Source organism: Hyaena hyaena, unplaced genomic scaffold (assembly GCF_003009895.1).
Source record: "Hyaena hyaena isolate Hyena2069 unplaced genomic scaffold, ASM300989v1 scaffold_134, whole genome shotgun sequence".
Lineage (NCBI taxonomy): Eukaryota > Metazoa > Chordata > Mammalia > Carnivora > Hyaenidae > Hyaena > Hyaena hyaena.
This window is the reverse complement of record NW_024080766.1, coordinates 1,647,104-1,668,537: the sequence shown is the minus strand read 5'-3', so window position 1 is coordinate 1,668,537 and position 21,434 is coordinate 1,647,104. Positions and strand designations below refer to the sequence as shown.

At 55.5% G+C, this 21,434-nt stretch overlaps 1 protein-coding gene across 1 annotated transcript; it reads right to left on the bottom strand.

Moving 5' to 3' along the window:
* Nucleotides 1–10,235: 10,235 nt before the first annotated feature.
* On the bottom strand, nt 10,236–17,652 carry LOC120235642 (basic proline-rich protein-like). Its single transcript, XM_039238043.1, has 3 exons — nt 17,547–17,652; nt 13,584–13,970; nt 10,236–10,765 (listed from the first exon to the last, which is right to left on the bottom strand). The coding sequence occupies exons 1-3, from the start codon at nt 17,650–17,652 to the stop codon at nt 10,236–10,238; spliced, it is 1,023 nt and encodes a 340-aa protein (XP_039093974.1).
* Nucleotides 17,653–21,434: the final 3,782 nt, after the last annotated feature.

Genomic DNA, 21,434 nt, shown 5'->3' with positions numbered 1-21,434 from the left:
CTGGCGAAGGCGATATGGGAACAGGGAGGGACAAAATACCACACAGCTCAGTTCCTAATGATATTTAGCTGTCTTTCTTGAATAAGCACTCCCTAGATTACTATAACTTCCAGGGTTTTGAAAAAGTTGATTTCTGGCAAATTTCAGGCACTGTTCGCCTTGGTTTTATGGATGAGACCGTGTTCAGAGATCTTTAATCCTCTGATTTCATTGAGATTCTCTTCCCTGCCTTGGCTTTTGTAGGATGTGCCACACGACACCAAATTCTGTTCCAGCAGTTGTTTCCCTCAGGATCTAAAATACACCATGTACTGTATTCCAGTGTCCACTGTTTCCATTGAGAAGTCAGCGCCAGTCATGCTGCCTTTGCTTTGTAGTTTCGAAGGTGGTGCAAACTTCATGGCTCCTTTAAAGATGTATTCATTTATTTACTTCTTTATAGATTTATTTTTGTGTGTGTGGTTCTGTCCTCCACTAGGCGTCTGGAGGGTGGGAGAGCGTACTTGTCACAGTGAGGGGGTCACCACTGATGTTGTGTTGGCAAAGGGATTCATGAAATTTCCATATTTCGTGGCCATACGCTGAAGGGTCCCCAGCCCCGGTTCTAATGATTCCACACTGAAAATTTATATCTGAGGGGGGTTTCAGTGACTGGAGAGAAATCTGCTTCACCCCTGACCCCCAGTCTATGGCATTCCAACATTTTTTGATCATCCACTGGTGGGACTGAGGTTCTTTTTTTTAAGTTCATTTATTTATTTTGAGAGAGAGAGAATCCCAAGCAAGCTCCGCACTATCATCACGGAATCTGATATGGGGCTTGAACCCACCCACCGTGAGATCATGACCTGAGCTAAAATCAAGAGTTGGACACATAACCAACAGTGCCACCCAGGTGTTTCCAGAGTGAGGTTCTTAACACCCACACTTCCAAGGGCAATGTGAGCTCAAGACATAGGCAAGTCTGGTCTTCAGAGGAAAGCCCTCAGAGGTTCCCACAGCTGTGTATCTTGGGATGCCACTGTGGACTGGAGTCAAAGAAAAACAAAGCAGGAATTGAGATGTACTTTTCCCTCAGAAATTGGCCGTCAGATGGGGGGAGAGAGTCTTTGTTTCAGACGAGTAAGAGATCAGATCAAGTTCATAAGGCATATTTCTTGTGAGATGCCCTGAGAGCCCTCACAGTGGAGACTTGAGTGGGTGGATCTAGGACTCAGGGAACACAGAATTTTGCCAGGCTTTGCTTTCAGAAAGTCACTCTGAAGCAATAGATTATGAGGAATGAGGGTGGAGTAACATGGCCTCTGTGCACCACATGAGGGACGCAGCTTCAGCTTCCTGAGTTTTCTTTCCGTATCAGCCAAGACAGGAGCCCTTCACACACCTGCTTCAATTTGAAGAATTCATATGGGGCAATGTTCTAGAAGAGAAAGAGCTAGTTAAACCATCGCAGGGCAATTACAATTCCTGATTATTCACTAGAGTTCTGTTCATTTCCTTCTGGTGACATCTAGTCTCTAGCTGGAGTGCTGTGGCTGAGGATGCACTTTTTTTTTTTTGTTTTTTGTTGGGAGCAAGGAGGAATCCGGGTCATGTCAACATCGTCCATAGTTAATTAGGTAGAGAAGAAGTTAGACTCCCAGAATTTTCCCACAAATACAATTCTTCAAAGGAAAAAACAAATAAAAGTGCTTCCTCCATAGCCAATATTAGAGATTTGGCATCAACACACCTCTGCCCAATGGTAGATAAGTTCTTTGGGGCATAAGGTGCCCAGTGAATTGTTTTAGATGCATAAGTGTAGTTTTATGGCGGCCTGTGTCCTCACCCACACATCTAGTGTTGCCTCAAGGATTTATGTCCTCTGAAGTGGCACCTCCTCTGCCCCCATGCATGTGCTCAGTGTTACATAAGTTAGCCTATTGCAGTGTCCTATGACCCTGTTCCCAAACATAATTAATTTCTGCCGTCTGGACGGCCCTCGGAAGTCCCCCCACGTGTTCCCTCATGGTCCGCCTGGCGCTCTCGATGTCCAGAGACTCCCTCTCCGCCTCCTCGTTAGGAGAACAGGTGCCGCGAGACTGCCTAGAGGGAGGAGGAGCGCCGGGGAGCACTGCTTCCGTGCCTGAGGAGTGCGCCCAGCTCCGCGCAGGTCGTCGCGCCGCGCTGCTCCCACAGCAACGGGGTTGCTGAGCGCGGGGCCGGGGCTGTAAACAAGAGACACTCCTATTAGGTGAATTTGTGAAGAAACTGAGAAGTTATAACAATAATGTGTACCTTTCGATACATTCCGCTCAGTGAATGCGTAAGTGGTTCTGAATCATTTATGCCAACAGGCAGGAAACTGATAAATTTTGAACATACTTAATTGAAATCACCCCAGGAGTGTGAAGGATTAAATTTTGCGGGCTCACCAAGTGCCACAGAGCTAGACTGCTCCCTTCTGAAGTCTATTTTTTTTCCCTGAAATAAAAGTTTCCAAGCCTCAATCAAGAATGAATACGAGTTTGATCACATCTTAGAAAAGAGAAGCACGGCGCTTCGCTGTGGGATGACGTGTAAAGAAGGTGTTTAGCCAGACAGACCGCAATGTGTAGCTTCATTTTAATGGCTGGGTACGTGATCCGTGTGCTCTGTTGGGGTCTCCACACCCCCTCTTGTGGGGCAGCGTGCCCCCGGGATGGCACATCCCCCTGCAGGTTAGGGGGGACCCACGTTTTCCCAGCGCGAAGCCCGCGTCTGGGGAAAGGCGTCACCCCTGCTCCTGCTGTGTGGCTTACTCCGAAAGCACCGCCTTTCACTTACTGGCGGCAGGTTCTTAACTGACAAATTAGGGGCTCCCCACGGCCTTGGGGACAGACAGGCAGCCTGGATCTTCCGAGTTGCTCAAGCTAGTGGCACGGATCCCCTGAAATCCAAATCCCCCCATCTTCTGGGAGAAAACAGAATGCGGGTCAGCTGCGGGGAGGGGTCTCCACTCACCCCGACTGGTGGAGTGCTCCCAAGGACCACTGGAAAGCAGGTGGAAGAGCTGGTTCTGGGGGACGGGCCTCATCTGACCACCTGGCCCGGCTCCAGGTGCCAGGGAGCCCTGCGCTGTGCCTCCCAGGGAGCCGGTGAGGGCAGAGGCGGTCGCCTGCTGCTTGGAGCCAATGGCCCCAGGTCCCACTTTGTTTGTTTTCTGAGAGTTTCTGGCTGACAAGAGCTGGAGGGCAGGAGTTTGTTCCTTCAATCCCTGTCTTCGAAGACTAATAACAGCAGATGCCTGGCGCCCCGGGCCGCAGAGGTGGAGGCTCCTGTGCGGAGGCTCCAAGGAACACCCGGCCTTCACCCTGCCAGGGCTGGACCTCCGTCAGGAGCCGGCCCTGTGGCCACTGGAGTGCGTCCTCAGAAACCTGTCTGGCAACAGAACAAGGGGCCATGACTGGGCCCATCAGACACCACAGAGGGCGGGTCACGTCTCACAGTTCTGGAGGCTGGAAATCCGAGTTCAAGGAGCCGGCAGATTTCAGTGCCTGAGCATTTGTGCTTCCTGCTTAGAGACCCTGTCTCCTCACTGTGTTGTCCCCTGGAGCACGGAGCCGGGGACCCCCTGGGCCCCTGCGTAAGGACGATAAACCCGTTCACTGGGCTCCAGCCCACCAGCCTGACCCCGTCCCCACCTCTGAACACCAGGGGGTTAGGAGTTAGGATGTCAGTGCAGGAAGGGGGGCAAACGTTCAGTCTACTATAACCAGAGAAACAAAGTCTTTGCGAATGAAACAGGCTGTTGTAGGAAAGCGTTCTAACCTTCATTTTGGTCAGAGATTTCCATAAACAAAGCAAATCATTTTTACACAAGGGAAGAATTTAAAACAAAAACAGTAGGGGCGCCTGGATGGCTCAGTCGGTTGAGCGTCCGACTTCGGCTCAGGTCATGATCTCATGGCTCATGAGTTCGAGCCCCGTGTCGGGCTCTGTGCTGACAGCTCAGAGCCTGGAGCTGCTTCAGATTCTGTGTCTCCCTGTCTCTCTGCCCCTCCCCTGCTCACGCTCTGTCTCACTCTGTCTCTCAAAATTAAATAAATGTTAAAAAAAATAGTAAAACATTTGTTGCTGGTGTTGGAGAAAACAGAAGCCATTGTCTGGGAGGGAATCCACGTCGGTGGCTGAGTGGCTGAGGGTCTCAAGCCGTCTGTGTCTCCTGACGCAGGGGAGCCATGCTGGGCCCCCCAGATCTGGGCCCCGGGTCCTGGGCCACAGCGGCGGGGATGCGGGGGGCGTTCTCCTCAAAGATGGGGTGTCCATGTCCCCCAGACACAAAGCCAAGTGCGTCCCACGGATGACCCAGGGGCAAGGCGGCCTCTGTTAGAACCAGATAATAGTAACATCAACAAAACAGGAGGTAGGATAATCTCATCACCCTGCCAACAGCTGTGCTCTTCACGTCCGGGTTTATACGGGGACTTCGGTCCTACGGGAGCCTAGGAGAGCCCTTTCCTTTCCTTCCCTCTCCTCTCCTCTCCTTTTACAATCCTACGCTCATCTCCTAAATTGCTTATTTTCTACAACTTCTGTTTCCATTTTACAAATACTACCCGATAAATAAAAATCCCTCCCTCTCCCTCCCTCTTTTCCATTTTCCTGTGTCAGTTCGCCTGTAGACCTCGGGAGCGAGGAGGTCCAAGACGCTAAGTTCACGGAGCGTTTTCCGTCACGAGCAGGTCCTCTCCGCCCCGCCACACGCTGCCCTGCAGGACAGCAGTAGTGAACCGCTGCCCGAGCCTTCCCTGGGACCCCTGAGCACAAATTAAAGAAGGCAGTTCTGGGCCCTCCTCTCTGTCACCGAGCTGGGCTCGGCCCAACTGAGCTCACTGGCGTCTGTCCCTGGAACCCAGCTCCTGCATCTTCACGTCATTTCCAAATATAAAACCTTCAGCTGTGTCAGGCTCTTTGATTTCTCTGGATGTCAAGCCCGGTTTTCAAATGTAAATGTGCCCCAGGTTAGCCTTAGTGAGCCACCTGGCCTGTGGCCAGCACCGCACCTGTCAGGTGCGCCCCCCCCTTGCGTAATCCTTCATGTCTTGTATCAAAGACACCCTCCCACCCGGAGTTGAAAGCAAAATTATTCTCAAAGGAATTTATGACAAATACAATAATTCCTTTGACTGTAGGGATCATTTCATCCACGAGCACTAAGCGCAGAGCTCCACCAGGAAGCAGCCGTCACATGCGTGAGCACCGTGTGTGTGTGTGCGTGTGTGTGTGTGTGCGCGCGCGCCCGAGACCATCGCTCCTCTAACTGGAGGGAGGGACTCAGGGTTTCCTCCGCGCAGCTCCTCTGATGCTCCTCTGTGGCCGAAGCTGCGTCCGACGGGGACCTAGGCGCCCTGCGGATGTGCTCTGGGGACAGAAGCTGGGCCGCCCCAGTCGAGTTTCCTTTGTTCCTAACTTCTCGCTCACACGGGCCGCGTTCCCACTATAGGGAGCAGGCATTCGTCAAAGACTCAGCGTGGGTAATAAAGCCCCTCGGAGGCGACCCCACCTCCTTCTCCATCCCCAGGTGTCACCCCAGATCCCCGAGGGACCTGGAGTCACACCTGAAGCTTCACCTGGGGTTGTTACAGCCCCCAAACCAGGCATCAAACGTGAGTCTGGAAACTCGGGGTCTGTCACGTATTTGAGGAAGGGACAACCCGGCCCACCCTGCGTGCGGGTAGCCTGGTGTGTCGTGGGGGCTCCTCCGGCCACGGTCCCCTTCAGACGCATGGCAGGGTGGCAGTGCAGGGTCACCTGCCCCAGGACCAGCCAGGGGTGTCACACTTTCAGATGCTCGGCTCCTGCTTTGCTTTACAGCCTTGGGAGATGGCGCCGTGGGCAGAGCCTTCCGTCTCAGCTCCCAACACCGAGGGAGCGCTGGCCGGGAGAGCAGTCGTGCCAGGGTGGATGTTAACACGACTGACTTGAGTATATGATTTAGCAGTTTGGAGAGAGTTAAAAATACGTTTTTGGTTTTTTTTTTTAAAGAACCCATAATCTTACTTCCGCATCTATGTTAAACATGTGAGGTAGTTTTTCCCCCAGACTCTTACTGATGTATATAGAGACATTTACGTTTTTCTCTTACAAGTTTGGGATCATTACCTGGTTTTTAAATTCTACTATTTATCAACGAACGGGTCAAGAAGATGTGGTTTATCTATACAATGGAATCCTACCTGGCAATGAGAAAGAATGAAATCTGGCCTGTGTAGCAACATGGATGGACCTTGAGGGTGTTATGCTGAGCGAAATAAGTCAGACAGAGAAGGACAGATACCATATGTTTGCACATATAGGAGGATGAGGAGGAACTTAACGGAGGACCGTGGGGGAGGAGAAGGGGGGGAATGGTGGGGGAGAGGGAGAGAGGCAAACCATGAGAGACTTCTCATGAATGCCGAGAACAAACTGAGGACTGATGGGGGTGGGGGGGAGGGGGGATGGGCATGGAGGAGGGCACTTGTGGGGATGAGCACTGGGTGTTGTATGGAAACCAACTTGACAATAAACTATTTAAGCAAAAGAAATAAATTCTACTATTTAAAGTTCACAATATGAGGAATATCACATGCTGTTACGTGAAGTTTTATTATATGGACACACAGTACTGTTGGCCATTGTCCCTGAGGGTGGACTTCTAAGCAATTTCACATTTGCTGACAAATGACAGCATGACACACACCTGTATGCCCAAATCCACGTGGCATTTCTAATAATTTTCATAGGCTGTATTTCATAGGAGATGCCCCTTAATTTTTTTTAACTTTTATTTATATTTGAGAGACAGAGAGAGTGTGTGCAGGGGAGGGACAGAGAGAGAGGGAGACACAGGATCTGAAACAGGCTCCAGGCTCTGAGCTGTCAGCAAAGAGCCCAACGCGGGACTCGAACCCACAAACTGTGAGTTGAAGTTGGATGCCCAACCGACAGGGCCCCCAGGCGCCCTGAGACGGCCCCTAACTGTAACCTAATAGTCTGATGTGACACCTTAGACACAGGGTGTCCCATCCTCCAAGGAGCCCGTCTGCTCTGACCCAACACGGTTCCTGCGGAGGGTTCCCTTGGGTGCAGAAGCTGTCCCCCCGTCTTCTCACCCTGCAGCCACATGGATGCTTTGCCGTCAGGGCAAACCGTACTGGACCCGAGGCGCTTCGCCCAGGTACCCGTTTGCTCCTTCTCCGACGGGGCTGAGTGCTAAGCGCCAAAGCAAACGCAGCCACACAAAACTAAGCCCTCGCTGAAGAGGCTCTGCTCTAGGACTTGGGAACTTGGAAACGCAGACTGGCGGCTAGACAGAAGCTAGGCGGAGAACCGGGGGTGAGAGCCCCCAGGAGCAGAGGGCGCCCCTTGTGAGCACAGAGCCCAGTGGCGAGTGCCGCGTGTGCACAACTCCGCAGCCACCCTCCGAGGCCCTGGGCCTTCAAAGCTCTGTCCTTTTCAGCAGTTATGACCGGGCGCATTTTGTGAACAGGCACGATTCCACGCTTGCTCTCATCTGCTGCTGGGGGGGGGGGGGCACGAGGGTCAGTGAGTTCAACGCCCTTTGTTTGCTCCACGTTTCTGAGATTTTGTGAAGATGATTTTCTGCAGAGCATGAAGACACGCAGAGAAGGGTGTGGATGAACGGAGGCGATGCGGACAGCGCAGGTCAATGGGAGAGGCATCTTTTCTCTCCTGGAATACGATCCCAGTGACGTGGTTTCTTCCAGAAGCTACTTCCAGGGACTTAAAATAGTTGCCGGGGCCACACGGAGCTGTGATCCTCAGATAAAAATCTACACCGTGGAAGGTTAGATAAGTATCTGCTTCTCTCTACTGTGCAACAGCAAACTCACCTCTACGTGAAAACACAGCATCTCTTTGAAAATGTTCAAAGGCATTCCTTCCATTTCCGAGGCTGTTTATGGAAAGATCTCTATTAATGTGTTCTTATGGGAGTGGCATTTTACCGGGGGCTTCATGTAAAAGTTTTCAAATATATACGAGAAATTTTAAAAGACAGAACGTCTGAGAGTATGTTAAGTTACTGCGTGGGGCTGACCTCTCCCAGAGCGCCGCATGGGGACCGGCCAGGGTTTACCCGGTGGGATCTGGAGGTTTAGGGATGAAAGTATTCAGGGCTTTTACTACTTTTAGTACCACCCGGGTCACGTATTCTTCACTGTAACACATGTGCCCCTGCTTGCACACGCAGGGGGTGCACTTTTCTAGCACAGATTCTCAGGATGTTCTTTCACATCAGGCGACTACAGCAAGTTGATGCTAGTTAGTGAAGTATGCAGCTCCAAGCGATTCCAGTCTTTCTAATTAATTGAGTTACCACCTGAGTAAAAGTAATGTTGCAAAACTATGCTGATGTGGGTGGTGTTCCCTTCGGCAAAGTAGCGTAGCGAGCGCGCAGGGACCAGGCTGTGCCTGAGAAGGAACAGACGCTCAACTCACAATGCAAACAGCATAACGCATTGTTTAATGAAGCCACTCAAGGGCTGGTAGACGCCGTTGCGTGTGTTGTGGTGACTTTGCGTGGAGTCACCACAGGGGTGAACTCAGGCCGGTGTGGGTGCTTCTCACCTTTGAACTGAGAGACGCAGCCAGACCAGACCCAACTCTGGAGCGACAGGCTCTTCCTGACAAAGCGTCCCGCTGTCCCTCCCCAGAATACTGAGCACACACTTCCTGTGGTTGATCTCAAAACCACGTTATTCAAAAAACATGTCACGTTTTTTGACCTACTAACCACGTGCCTGCCAGCATCGGCTGTCGTTGCCGTGGACGCATCACCGGCAAGAAAGGCCCAGGGGCGTGTTTAGCTTTATTTGGTGCATTCATGGGCTCCTGGCAGTGAGGGACACGGCGCGGCACAGACACATCGGGAGAGAGATTTTGAAAGCATTTTCATCCACGTGGTTCCAGACAAGAATTCTGCGGCTGGGCTGCTTCCGGGGACATTTGGTAAATAAAGTGGTGACGGGCATGGAGTCTGTTTCCTGCACGGAGTGTGGCAGCATTTACACACACGTCACACGGAGTCACAGCGCCAGCTTTGCCACGTAAGAGCAGCGGTCAGTCTCTCGATTTCATAGGGGGCCGGGGAGGGTCCCGGAGGGTCCCCTGAACCAAGGGGACATAAGACCGGGACTCTGGTTGGAGCTGCCGCTGCCTCCTGTCGGGCCAGGCTGTCCCTGGCGGTGGCCTGTGCTGGGCATGGAGGGACGTCCATTGGCCTCTACCCACCACACGCTAGGAGCACTCGCCAGTCAGCATGGCCAAAACGTCCCCCGGCAGACGTCCCCTAAGGCCCCCGGCAGTGCAGATGTCCCTTGACTGAGAATTCTGTGTCTCCACCCTTCCAGCGCCGGGGACCAGGCCCCGGACAGGTGTGACAGAGCCGGACGGCATCGTGAGGGCCCTGCTGTGGCGCCTTCGCCTGCCCCTTCCCCTGCGGCTGTCCGGGACCCTGGCCCACAGCAGTGGTGGCCGTGGAGCTGGCGTGCGCGGGCAGGGCCCACACCCGCGTCTGCTCGGCCAGGGAGGCTCAGGCTGCCCGGACTGCGGGCCCCGGGGAGGCAGGGCGACCAGAGACCGTCATGAAACTCTACGGAATAGACCACGGAGCCACGTCTTCAACAACATCTCCGGCCCCAGAAAACTAGGTATTCCAGGAGTGCACGCGTGTGCCAGGCGTGGGATGGCCGGGCCAGCGGGAGGAGGAAGGCGCCACCCTGCCACGGGCGGACGGAGAGGCGGCACAGTCGAGGCCCGCACGCCCAGAGGCTGGGGTGGGAAGTGGCGGCCAGGAAGAGGGGGTGTGGGGGGGTGTGGAAGGCTGTGGGGGACAGCTAGGGAGAGGGGTGGGTGTGGGGCATGTAGAGGGAGGCAGGGGAGTAGGTGTAGGGGTGAGGGGTGGGGTTTGGGGAGCAGGGGCCTGGGAGCAGGCTTTGCCCACCACTCAGCTCTGAGAGGAGCCCCTCAGTGATGGAGGAGGGGCAATCCCTCCTGAGCAATTGTCAAATTTCTTGATGACAATAAAGAGAAAAATTATGAAATAGCGCTCTTATTCCTTCTATCTTACTTGAAACTTTCACTTTTTCCTATTTCATCCCCACACCAAGCAGAGCCCCGTCGCCTTGTTTCGGGGTCTTGCTTGATTTCTGTGGCTCTTGCCGCCCCATTTCAGCTTAACAGCTACAGAGCAGCTGCATGCGGTGGCCTGGCTACCCCTGTGTGGGTCTCCCGGGGCGGGGTCTCTGGGCCAAGGTCTCCCGGGGCAGGGTCTCCGGGGCAGAGTCTCCGGGCGGGGTCCCCCGAGGCGGGGTCCCCGGGGCGGGGTCTCCGGGGGCTGGGTCTCCGGGGCGGGGTCTCCCAGGGCGGGGTCTCCNTCTCCCGGGGCGGGGTCTCTGGGCCAAGGTCTCCCGGGGCAGGGTCTCCGGGGCAGAGTCTCCGGGCGGGGTCCCCCGAGGCGGGGTCCCCGGGGCGGGGTCTCCGGGGGGGCAGGGTCTCCGGGGCAGAGTCTCAGGGCGGGGTCCCCCGGGGCGGGGTCCCCGGGGCGGGGTCTCCGGGGGCAGGGTCTCCGGGGCGGGGTCTCCGGGGGTAGGGTCTCCCGGGGCGGGGTGTCCGGGGCGGGGTGTCCAGGGGTAGGGTCTCCGGGGCGGGGTCTCCGGGGGTAGGGTCTCCAGGGCGGGGTCTCCCGGGGCAGGGTCCCCCCGGGGCGGGGTCTCCCGGGGTGGCTGGTGCAGGGGACCCGCTGGAGACGGGCCGGGGCAGGCAGGCTGGGCCGCCTGCAGTGGTGCAGCTCACCGCGCCCGCCTGAAGCAATGATTGTTGGAAACGTACCTTTCCATTTAGCGATTCGTGCTGGGTCTCGTTCGCTTGCTGTTTAATGTCACTTGGAATTATCCCGGGACTAAAACAGGCCTACAGAGAACAGGCTTTAAAAGCCCATTTTAAAGGTAAAGATGGGCCTTTAACCTTCTCCAGGATTTCACGTCCCGCACAAGGAACGGCGGCTGAAGTGTGGAAGGGGCGCTCTGATACCTGCTCTGGAAAGGGGGAGGCGGCCTGGCTATGCCGAGCAGAGGACTCACCTTTTTCGAATTACAGTTTTCAGGTCTGATGCAGCCAGATAATCATCAGAGGCTCAAATAAAATCATTATTTTGTCAGAGGGAGAAAGCGTGTTCCAGGGGGGAATTACTGACAGCAGAGAGAGAACAAAGGTGCGTCCCAACAGGGAGACTTTTCTCAGAGTAAAGCCCTGAGTCCCGGCCCGGGGTTTTCCCTCAGGCGTTGCTCTAGCCTCTTGCAGAGGCTGCAGGGAAGGAGACGCCTGGTGAGCACAGGCCTGTGCCGGGAAGGCTGCTAGTGTGCAGTGCGGGGGGGACTCTGAACCCCCTGCCCCGTCTCAGGAGTGTGCACGCGCAGCCAGGAGCACAGGGCTCTGGGAGGACCCAGGCAGAGCCCCATCCGGTCCCCCTGGTGCCCCTTGGACCTTCGTAATGTCTGGCGCCGATTTCCAGGCAGCCAGTGCAGTACAGTGAGCATACACAGAGGGGCGCCCACCTCGGGGCGCCTGGGGGCTCAGTCGGGTGTCTGACTTGGGCTCAGGTCATGATCTCTCGGTTCATGGGTTCAGGCCCGGCGTCGGGCTCTGTGCTGACAGCTCAGTGCCTGGAGCTCCTTCGGACTCTGTGTCTCCCTCTCTCCCTGCCCCTCCCCTGCTTATACTGTGTGTGTCTCTCTCTCTCAAAAATAAATAAACATCAAAAAATTTAAAAAAAAATACAGGTGCACCCACCTCGTCGCTGCGCGCTGCTCCTTCGGGGGTCAGTGCCCAGGCTCAGGACACGCACTTGGGCTGCGCGGGGTGCTGCTCTGGGCCCTGTGTGCCCCGCTGGGAGCTCAGGCGTGACCGGGACCACAGTGGTGTGTGGTGTGTGCTGCTCCGCTGAGTCACCGGTTCCGACGCAAGACGGATGCACTGCCAGCTCTTAAACAGGCTTCGGTGGCGATGTTCGCTTTCCGGGGAAGCCAAATGTGGCGGTGCTGTCACGACCGTGACTAGCGCTGTGGCGGCTGCCACGGGAGTCACAGTACCCCGACCTGCACGTCTCACTCAGCGGTGACTATGCTCCAGTGCACTTCTCGACAGCCCGCCGCTCTGAGTGGATCCGGTTAAAGCACCAGGGCCCCGAGGAGCTCGGCCTCGCAGGGAAGGCTGTGCAGGGTGACTCTGCTGTGGGAGCGCCAGACGGGCCACGTGGAAGAAGGTGCCGCCTCCCGGCTGCCGGGCATGTTCACGGATCTCGGGCCACGAGGCCACGTGCAGGCAGTTGCTTTAGGACCACGGATTTCTGACTCGTGAGGAGGTGGAAAGCTGTGCGCCGTGCAGGAACGTGGTCACGCTGCAGGGAGCAGTCCCTCCCAGGGGCGCCCGGCCCGGCCCAGAGAAGAGGGGGATCTACACGGGAGGGGTGCACGCAGGGGGGTGCACGCGGGAAGCCTGAACACAAACCACACTGCCCATCTGTCTCTGCCCTCTGGAGGGCGAGGGAAATACCACCTTCTTGTCGCCTTAGGAGGGACTGAAACACAGAATGAGAATATTGAGGGACGCTTTAAAAAAAAATCTGAATTCTCTAAAGAGAAAAGAAAAACCTCTGTGTCTTCAACGGTGTTTTCTCATTTCCAGAGAAGACCAAGGACCGGAAACCAGGTTTGCATTTTCCATACAGGTTCCCGGAAAGGTAAAAAGTGCATCTACTGGGGCACCTGGGTGGCTTAGTCGGTTGAGCGTCCGACTTTCGCTTAGGTCATGATCTCGCAGTTCGTGGGTTCGAGCCCCGCGTCAGGCTCTGTGCTGACTGCCAGCTCAGAGCCTGGAGCCTGTTTCAATCTGTGACTCCCTCTCTCTCTGACCCTCCCCAGCTTGCGCTGTCTCTCTCTCTCTCCTAGAAATAAATAAAACATTTAAAAAAAAAGTGCATCTACATCTCTAGGTTTCTAGAACAATCTAGCTGCAGGTCCGTCAGAGCGGATGGACAACACCAGAGCTTTCTCTTGACTGCAGGTCCCTTATTTCCCACGTTAGGCGACACAGGCTGAATCGATAACGTATTTCCTGGACACCAAGCCCCCCTCACTGCCGTAGGCGGGGCAGGGACGCGAAGCACAAGAGCTATCCCGTCCAGGCGGCGCGGCCGGGCACGGGGCTGAAGGCCGCCTGTCGGAATTACAGACGCTGCGGCATCTGCTCTACGCGGTTATGGAAGCCTCATGTGGGGACAGCGCTCCGTCTGTGGGAGGAAAATCAGAGTTTTTAGAGGAGGGGGAGCGGCCGGCCCCCCCAGCTGCGAGGCCCGCTCTCCCGCCTCCCGGCTCCGGTGACGCAGATGCGGGCAAGGAGCAAACCTGCAGGGGCCCCGTGGAAGGTCCCCACTGGCGGCCAAGAGCCCAGGCGGCAGAAGCCTCTCCTCTGGAGCGAGGAGCCCAAGCAGGCGGCGCTCCTGACACCAGGGGCCCCACGTGGAAAGGACAGACCAAGTCAACAATTCGGGTAAAACGCACCACTCAGCCTGACCCAGGAGCCGGTAGGAGCACGGAACCGTATTGGCGACAACACAGGGACGCGGCCCTTGCGAGGGTCGGTGGGCGCCAGGCGCGCACGACACGAGGGCGGAGTCGGTCTAGGCGCCGCGGGGCCCACGGACCCAGGGCCCGGGGTGGGCGCCCCGCCCGCTGGTTCCGGACCGGGCGAGGAGCGGCCGTTCTGCCCAGGCAGGAGGGGACCCCCGACGGGGAGGGCGAGCGGCGGGCCCGGGGCCTGACGTAGACGCAGCTCTGATGCCGAATTTGGAGGCTGCCCAGGCCGATTCTGGGGCAGGGACGAGCCAGGTCGTGATCCCACGCTCTGCGACGGAGGCTGGAAGGCAGGGGTGTGGGCAGCACAGGGGTCTGGGAGGCAGTGGCCTGGAGGGGTTAGGGTTAGGGTTAGGAGCTCAGTGTGCTCCGGGCTGGAGACGCCTCCAGGAGCCCCCCCCCCCACACACCGGAAAAGGGCAGAGAAGGAACCACACCCACAGGAGTAAACCCGGGGGACTCCCCGGAGACAGAGTCATACCCCAGCGGCGGGGAGAGCACAGTGGGCCTCGGAGCTGGCGGTGAAACCCTTTCTGTTTCTTCATTTTCCAGCCTTGTGACCAGGAGTCCTGACAGAAGAAAGGCCGAGAGCCTCGCCCGCTACCCTGAGGCCGGGCAGGGCCTGCTCCCTGGGGCTCAGTAGGAGGCGGGGCCCCGACCTTGTGACCCCAGGGTCTGCAGGGGCCAGGCACCTGCGACACTCAGGGAGGCTGCGGATCCACAGGCTGCCTCTGCTTTCTCTGTTTTGTTCTAAACCCGGGAGTGAGCGTGGGTGCCCAGGGGGGTCACCGCGGGGCGCAAGGTGAGCGGGTGGCCAGCTGGACAGGCGGCCCACGTGCCATGTGGGGACCGGGCCTGACACTGCCTGGGTATCTCACGAGGCCACTAGCTCCTTCCCGGCCTTCCTCTGCATCGTGGCACCTCCTCTTCACCACACAGGCTCCATCTGTCTGCACAGGCAACGTGCTGAATCTCACCTTAAAGCCCGGAAGTGCCCGGCATTACCTGCGTCTTACACGTGGAGGCAGGGTCGGTCCCAGGAGGTTGCGACAGACAGGACCAGTAACGTGAGCTGGTACCTGCATGGCCCCTCGACACCTCTGGCAGCAGCACCTGAGTCACTGCCCGGGCTGGGGGTGATCTCCACACCACTTCTGGGGAGCGTCTAGAGCATCCCCACACCACTTCCAAGGTGGAGCTGGGCAATCTTGCCTCCACTTCCGGGGCCGGGGCACAGGAAGTAAGAGCCTGGGGGTCAGGGCTGGCCTGTGAGGCTGCTGCCCGGCCCCCTGCCCCTCCCCTCACAGCCTTTGCCAGAGCGCTCGGGGCCCAGTGAACACACCCCTGTCTCCCTCTCTGCAGCGGCGCCGGGAGAGAGCAGACGGAGGATGGAGCCAGCACTGGGGTGAGGAGACGAAGGCACCGCTTTGGGGACAAGGCACCCAGACTCGGCGGCTCGGGAGAACAGAACTTGGGTTTGGCTCTGGACACCGGAAGTTGGTATCCGGGTGTGGGCAGGGCCGGTTCCTTGTGAGGCTGCGGGGCCATCTGTTGCGCGTCTCTGTCCAGCCGCTGGGGCTGCTGGCCACCTTGGTGTCTTTTAGCTTGTGAAGCCACCACCCCAGTGTCTGCCATCACGGTCACCTGCTTCCCTGCTTGTGTGTGTCAGAGTCCACACTCCCCTTCTTGTGAGCGATGGGGCCCATTGGCCCAGCACAGCCTCATTGTAGCTAACTACATCCACAGTGACCTTATTTTCACATGAAGTCACTGACTGGGCCCCTGGGAGTTAGGGTTTCATGTAGGAGTGTGCCGGGGGGGGTCACAACCCCCCCCATAGTATCTCAGGGGCAAACACCCAGTCATGGAGATAAGTCACATTGTAATGTAATACTTAATAACATCGAAATCCATGCAAAAACCCATGGCGGACAAAATAGAAGTTCACAAAATAGAAGGTCACGTAAACACGGCATCAGTGTTGTTCACTTCTCTTTCAGCCCCTGCACAGTCAGATACCCTCTGGGTCCTCTCTCCCATCTTGTCTCTATTTACAAAGGTGGTGCTTTGTTAACATGCACGGTGGTTTGCATTACTTTTAATTTTGTAAAATATGACATCGAATATTATTTCTCTGGATAACTGGGATGGTCGGTGCCCAAGGCAAGTGCCCTCCCTGCCCAGGCCCCCTCGGCACCTAGGGAGCTCAGCCCGAGGAAGACAAAAACATCAGCCTAGCCAGTGGGTGTGAACCTGTTCACCCCACCCCACCCCGCTCAGCTGCACGGGTCACAGCGGGGCGGAAGCCCAGGTCTCCAGCGCTCCCTGTGGGGGTGCTCGTGCTGGCCGCTGTCTGGGGTCCTGCATCAGGGCTACCTGCCAGGGTGGCCCGCCCCTGAACCTGCCCCCGGCCCTGGGCAGAGAGGAGCCTGGAGCCTCGCCCCCTCTCTGCCCTGCAGCTGGTAACACGAGCTCTCTTTCTGCACTGAGATGACCCTCGGTCCAAATGCTAGTATCCCAGTGACCTCAGGTCACTGATTTCCCCAGCACCACCTGAGCTCCCGCCCTGGAGGAAGTCGACCCTGTTCCTTTTGTTTAATGGGGCTACTGCTAATAAAACGTGTACAATGGTTACAAGCGTGATTGTATCTCCAGTGCTTAGCAGGCACTTCCTCATGCATTAGTAATGCAGGATCCAATAAAGCCTCATCTGCTCTCCGCTAACAACTGTTTAACTTTTCTTTACGCCGTGCAGCCAAGCTTTCTGCGGTACGACAAAGCTTTGTGCGAGGGCCAGGAGGCGCTCCCACTGACACCGGCTTTAATTATGGATGTCCTGTGTGGGACACCCTTCGTCTATGTGTGTTTCTTCCCGCCAGGAGCACCCAGTCAAGTCAATGATCAAAGACAGGTGGCGAGAAATGTGCCTTCGTCACCCAGGCTGACTTGGCCTCATCTTACCCGACTAAGTTTGTGTATCGTTTGTGTGTCTGTTGTTGGACACTCGAGGGCCCCTCACGGGTGTTCCCAAAGGCCCGGTGCTCACCACCTCAGCAGATTACTCTCTCCTTGGCCACGAGTTAACAGTTACGCTGCTGTAGTCCACACGGTAAGATGGGCTTCTGCGGAGCCGGGGCCTCGGACACGCGGGATGAGCCACAGGGAATCGGGTCCGCTCAGATTCTGCACATTGTCCGAACGGTTTCCAGCCACTAGAAGAGCCAGACAAGCTCGGAGAGGCCTCCCCAGGGCTTCCGACAAGGAGCCCCGGGCACTCTGAGGTCTGCTCTGCTTTCATCGTGTGCGTGTTCCACTGGTGCACTCCACTGATTTGGCATAGAGGACGCCGCATGTACCCAGTGACAGATCGCATCTAAACTCCGCCCTCTGTGGGAAGGCGCGGGTGGAGAGCTGGGCAATATCCTCAAGAGACGCCTGGCCCAGATGCGGCCTTATTATAAAGATCGTAATTTTAGCCTGCTCCTTGGGAGTGGCCGGTATTTGATTGGATTGTGCACTCAGGTCTTGATTTGGAATATCCTGGCCGAAGTGGTGACCACTTCTCCATTTCCTCTCTCTCCTAGTGATGGAGAATTGGCCCCTCCTCACCCCCGCTGGTTCCAAAGGGGCCCTGACTCTACAGGTCACGGCTGGACTTGGGGGTTCCGCTCCTTACGGCCACTGAAGCGGCTCCTGGGAAGAAAGCAGTGTGTGTGTATTCATTGGAATAAACACATCATTTTCTCCCTAACTTGCACCAGACTCACATCCTGTCAGGGGGGGCCTTACGAGGTGGTGCCTGTAGATACCCTGAGGGTCAGTCCTATTTGAACCTTCCTGCACCAACACACACTCACAAGCATTGACACACGTGCACACTGACACACTCACATGCGCACTCGCAGACACAGGCACTACCTAAAGCCTCTGGCTCCGCGTGCTTCTTGCTACCATTCACTTCCAGGCCGCGTCCCTGCGACCCGGCAGGAGGCTGCATCTAGTCCACGGCTGCTTAGACAAACACACAACTCCACATTTATAAAAGCATCTGAAGTCTTCCGATGAAGAGATTTCGACTAGTTCAAGAGGCAAAAAGATTCCCACGTGTCTTCTTTGATGTGTATTTTTCTAAGCGCAGAAGGATTTCTGGGAGTCTGCGTGAGTCCCTTTTGTTTCTAGAATGTTTGGTTGATGTGTTTCAAAGTAGCAGGGAGAGCAATACTGGCAAGCTTTTGCTTTCTAATCGTGGCTCCGTGAGCTGCGATCCCGCACCTTAATTCCACGCGCTCGTGTTGAAAACGCATCCCTCTGTGAAGGCGTACTAGCTACACTGTAAACGTCTTGGAAAACTTTGCCAACATCACTCAAAATAGGCAGCTGGATTTTTTTTTTATCATTTCCAGGTGCATTTGAGGGAGAGGAGAGTTCTAATGGACCTAAACTGTGTGTGCGATCCAAACTCTGAAAGTTATACCCACACATTTCAAAGAGATATTGCTTTGGAGACTGCGGGCAGATGAAGCGTCCCCCATGCCCATCTGCCGCATTTACAGTGAGGGCTTACGCGCTGTTTTCTCCTGAATAGTCTCATCTCAGGGACTGTTTTCTGATTCCAGGTTCTGGGAAGAGACAGTTTGGCCGCCAGCCAGGGCTGCTTGCGTCTGGGGGCGCGTGTGCTAAGTGTGCTGAGGCCTCAGGATCCGATTCAAGGACCTGAGATGGGGTGTCGCCTGGCCTTGGGGACCCAGAGGTTCCCCCCCCCCCGCCCCATGCAGACTTGCCCAGGGTGGTAATTATGTTCCCACTTGGGCAAAGGTGTTAATGCGGAGAGTCCCTCCCTTGCAAAGGACAGTATTTCCTAACGGAAAACTTCACAAAGTTGAATTTCGGCAAGAAAGTCAGTTTTCATGAAAATGGTCACTAATTCCGGTTCAGTGAAGCAAAAATGTGACTCGGGTTTTATTTTTATTTTTTAAATTTTTGATTAGAATAATCTTAGTACTTCATCATTTGGGCTCCTAGGGCTGTGAACTTTGGGACACAGGTGCACTAACTCACAACTAAGCGGGGAGACCCGGTTTGGTTTGGTTTTGTTTTTCTCAATCAAAACGAAATCCCGGTCTCTTTATTATGGAAAACCATCAACTGGGTATTGGGAGTAGGTAGGAGACTACATGACACCTCAATTCTGCCCAAGGGCTTTCTCCTCTGAGCCCCACCAGACAAAGGAACATCTCAAACCCGGTCCCTCCTGTCCACCACCCATGCGGGGTCCTCATGCAGGGCGGCCCCGTGGGACTCTCCACAGCCCCCCGTTCCCCCCCTATTTGCCTCTTCCCTACAGAACCATCCTGCACAGCCCTGACGCATCACCTCCTCCCAAAGTGCTTCCAAAGGCCCTTGATGGCTTGAAATCACATTTCCTCTGGCTCTCAAAGCCTCTCTCGCTGGCCCTGAGTACACTCACCGCTACTTCCTAGCACCACACCCCTCTTCCGTGGGGTGTCCTGTGTCTAACTTCCTTCCCATCTTGTCTGCACACCCCCACCTGGGCCGCGCTGCATTTCCTTCTGAGTGCCCAGACCCAGCGGCACCTGCATTGTACAGATTGTACCTTCCAGAGTCTTCCTGAGGCCGCAGATGCCTGCATGCGTGACGCTCCCCACTCCGTCCCGATATGCATCCCCCTTGCTGCCACCCAAGGGGCCAGGACTTTGCTTTATGCCCATTGGTGCCTCACTGCACCCTGTAAAGGTCCGGACACACACTAACTGTTCCAGAAAATCTTCAGAGGGGGCAGAGCACTCTTCTGGCCCAGCTGTCTGGGTCCGGCTGCCTGGCCCCTCCCTATGTGGTCTGCTCGCAGGTGGAGCATCTCCACAATGAGAAGCAGGCGACGGCACCGTCAGGGGGAAGAGGAGCACTTCCTGCGGGACGATAGCTCCCGCTGCAGGGTGACGCCTGGCGTTTCACCAACAGCCCTGCAAATCCGAAGGCCTAGATTCCGCTGGAGCGCGGCGAGGTTCGCTGTCGAGCTTTCCGTCAGTACTGGGTTACACAGGCTCCAGACACCTGCCTCGGGATGGTGTGGGGGCCGCCAGGGGGTCGGGCCGGGTTCTGTGTTTCCAGGCAGCATGGGCAGGGTGGGGCTGCCGGGGATGTGGGGTCGGAGAGCGTCCACCTCCTCTCCAGACCAAGCTTGTTCTTCTGCTGGTCCATCTCAGAGAGGACTGCCAGGAGCCACTGCAACATTTGCCTCTTCTTGAAATAGGCCACCACTCTGTTTACCACGAAAACACAAAAGCCAGAAGCAAGCTTTCACCACTGCTTGAGCCTCCCTTGCACACCTTTCTGGATCTTTAAGGATTCTTCCAAAAAAGCCAAGGACTCTATGGTGGAATCCACACTCCATGTCTGGTTCTCGTGGAAGACTAGACTGGACACGACACGCTGCCAGGCGTGGTCCGCAGGTCACAGCAGTGGTCATCCCGTGGCCCACGGGGCACTGACTCCTCTTTGTGCATATTTTTTCATGTTTTTTTTAAGACACAGAATGCAAACACAACGATATTATGGTCAAGTTTTAATTTATCCTACAAAACAATGTTTTTAAACCTTTTTTAAATGTTCATTTATTTTTGAGAGAGAGAGAAAGACACACACACAGAGTGGGAGCAGGAGAGGGGCAGGGGGGAGGGAGACACAGAATCCCAAGCAGACTCCAGGCTCTGGGATATCAGCTCAGAGCCCAACACGGGGCTCGAACTCCGGAACCACGAGATCATGAGCAGAGTTTGGAGGCTTAACCAACTGAGCCACCCAGGCGCCAAGTGCAAAATAATGTTTTAATCAATAGTGTAAGCACACACCTCGTTTTTCTGTGCTGAGCTGGGAGAATGATACCCAATCTTTCCACACGTCTGGAGAGGAGGCCAGGGTGCTGTCCGAGCGTCAGGAAGTCTTTCCTGGGAGCCCGTGGCCACCTGCCCAGCAGACCAGCTCCCTCCTGCTTTCAGCTGTGCAGTCAGGAACTCGGGGGCACTCGGTCAGAGAGCTCCAAGCAAGGGCAGGGCAGGGGCTGGGAGCCTCCACTCCTGGGACAGGTAGCTTCACCTTGAACTCTCTCATTCATCTTGCAAATGCCGATGAGCTCACCGAGAAACTAATGCAAACCCGCTAGAGTACTTCTAGATGTAAAGGGAATCTCTTTAGTGAGTCTATGTTGGATTGGATCCCATGAAAATGAAATACTCTGTTTACAACATGATCTCGTTAGTGGGTAGATGGAAGTATGTGGTGGTCGCTGGTGTAGGTCCCTAAAGAGAGTATTCAAAAGTGGTTTGAGTATATTTTGTGGCTTAGAAAATTGAGTTAATCAAATGATGATACATTTATTAGAAGCGGGTATCAGTTTCTACAAACACTGGGCAAGGATTGAGTTCGGGGCTTGTGCCTCACGTGTGGTCGTGGGAGCCCAGCCCCGGACTCACCATCCTTACCATCGCCTGCAATTTATTTCCCATTGAGGACCATTCATCTCCTAACATCTTTATTGCCACTTCTTCACCATGTTCCTATGGCTCTCATATAGAAAGTCAGATTTAACCGTAGTAACTCAGCGTCACCGCCTGGTTGGTGGTTTATGCCTCCAATTCACATCTTGGCAGCGACTAGAGAATTTACTGTTTCTTCGTGTATCCGGGACTCTCGGGGGAGGCCACTTACGAAAGTCTACAGGGAATTAAATTCATAAAACTTGTTAAGGAGTAAGATTTCCTT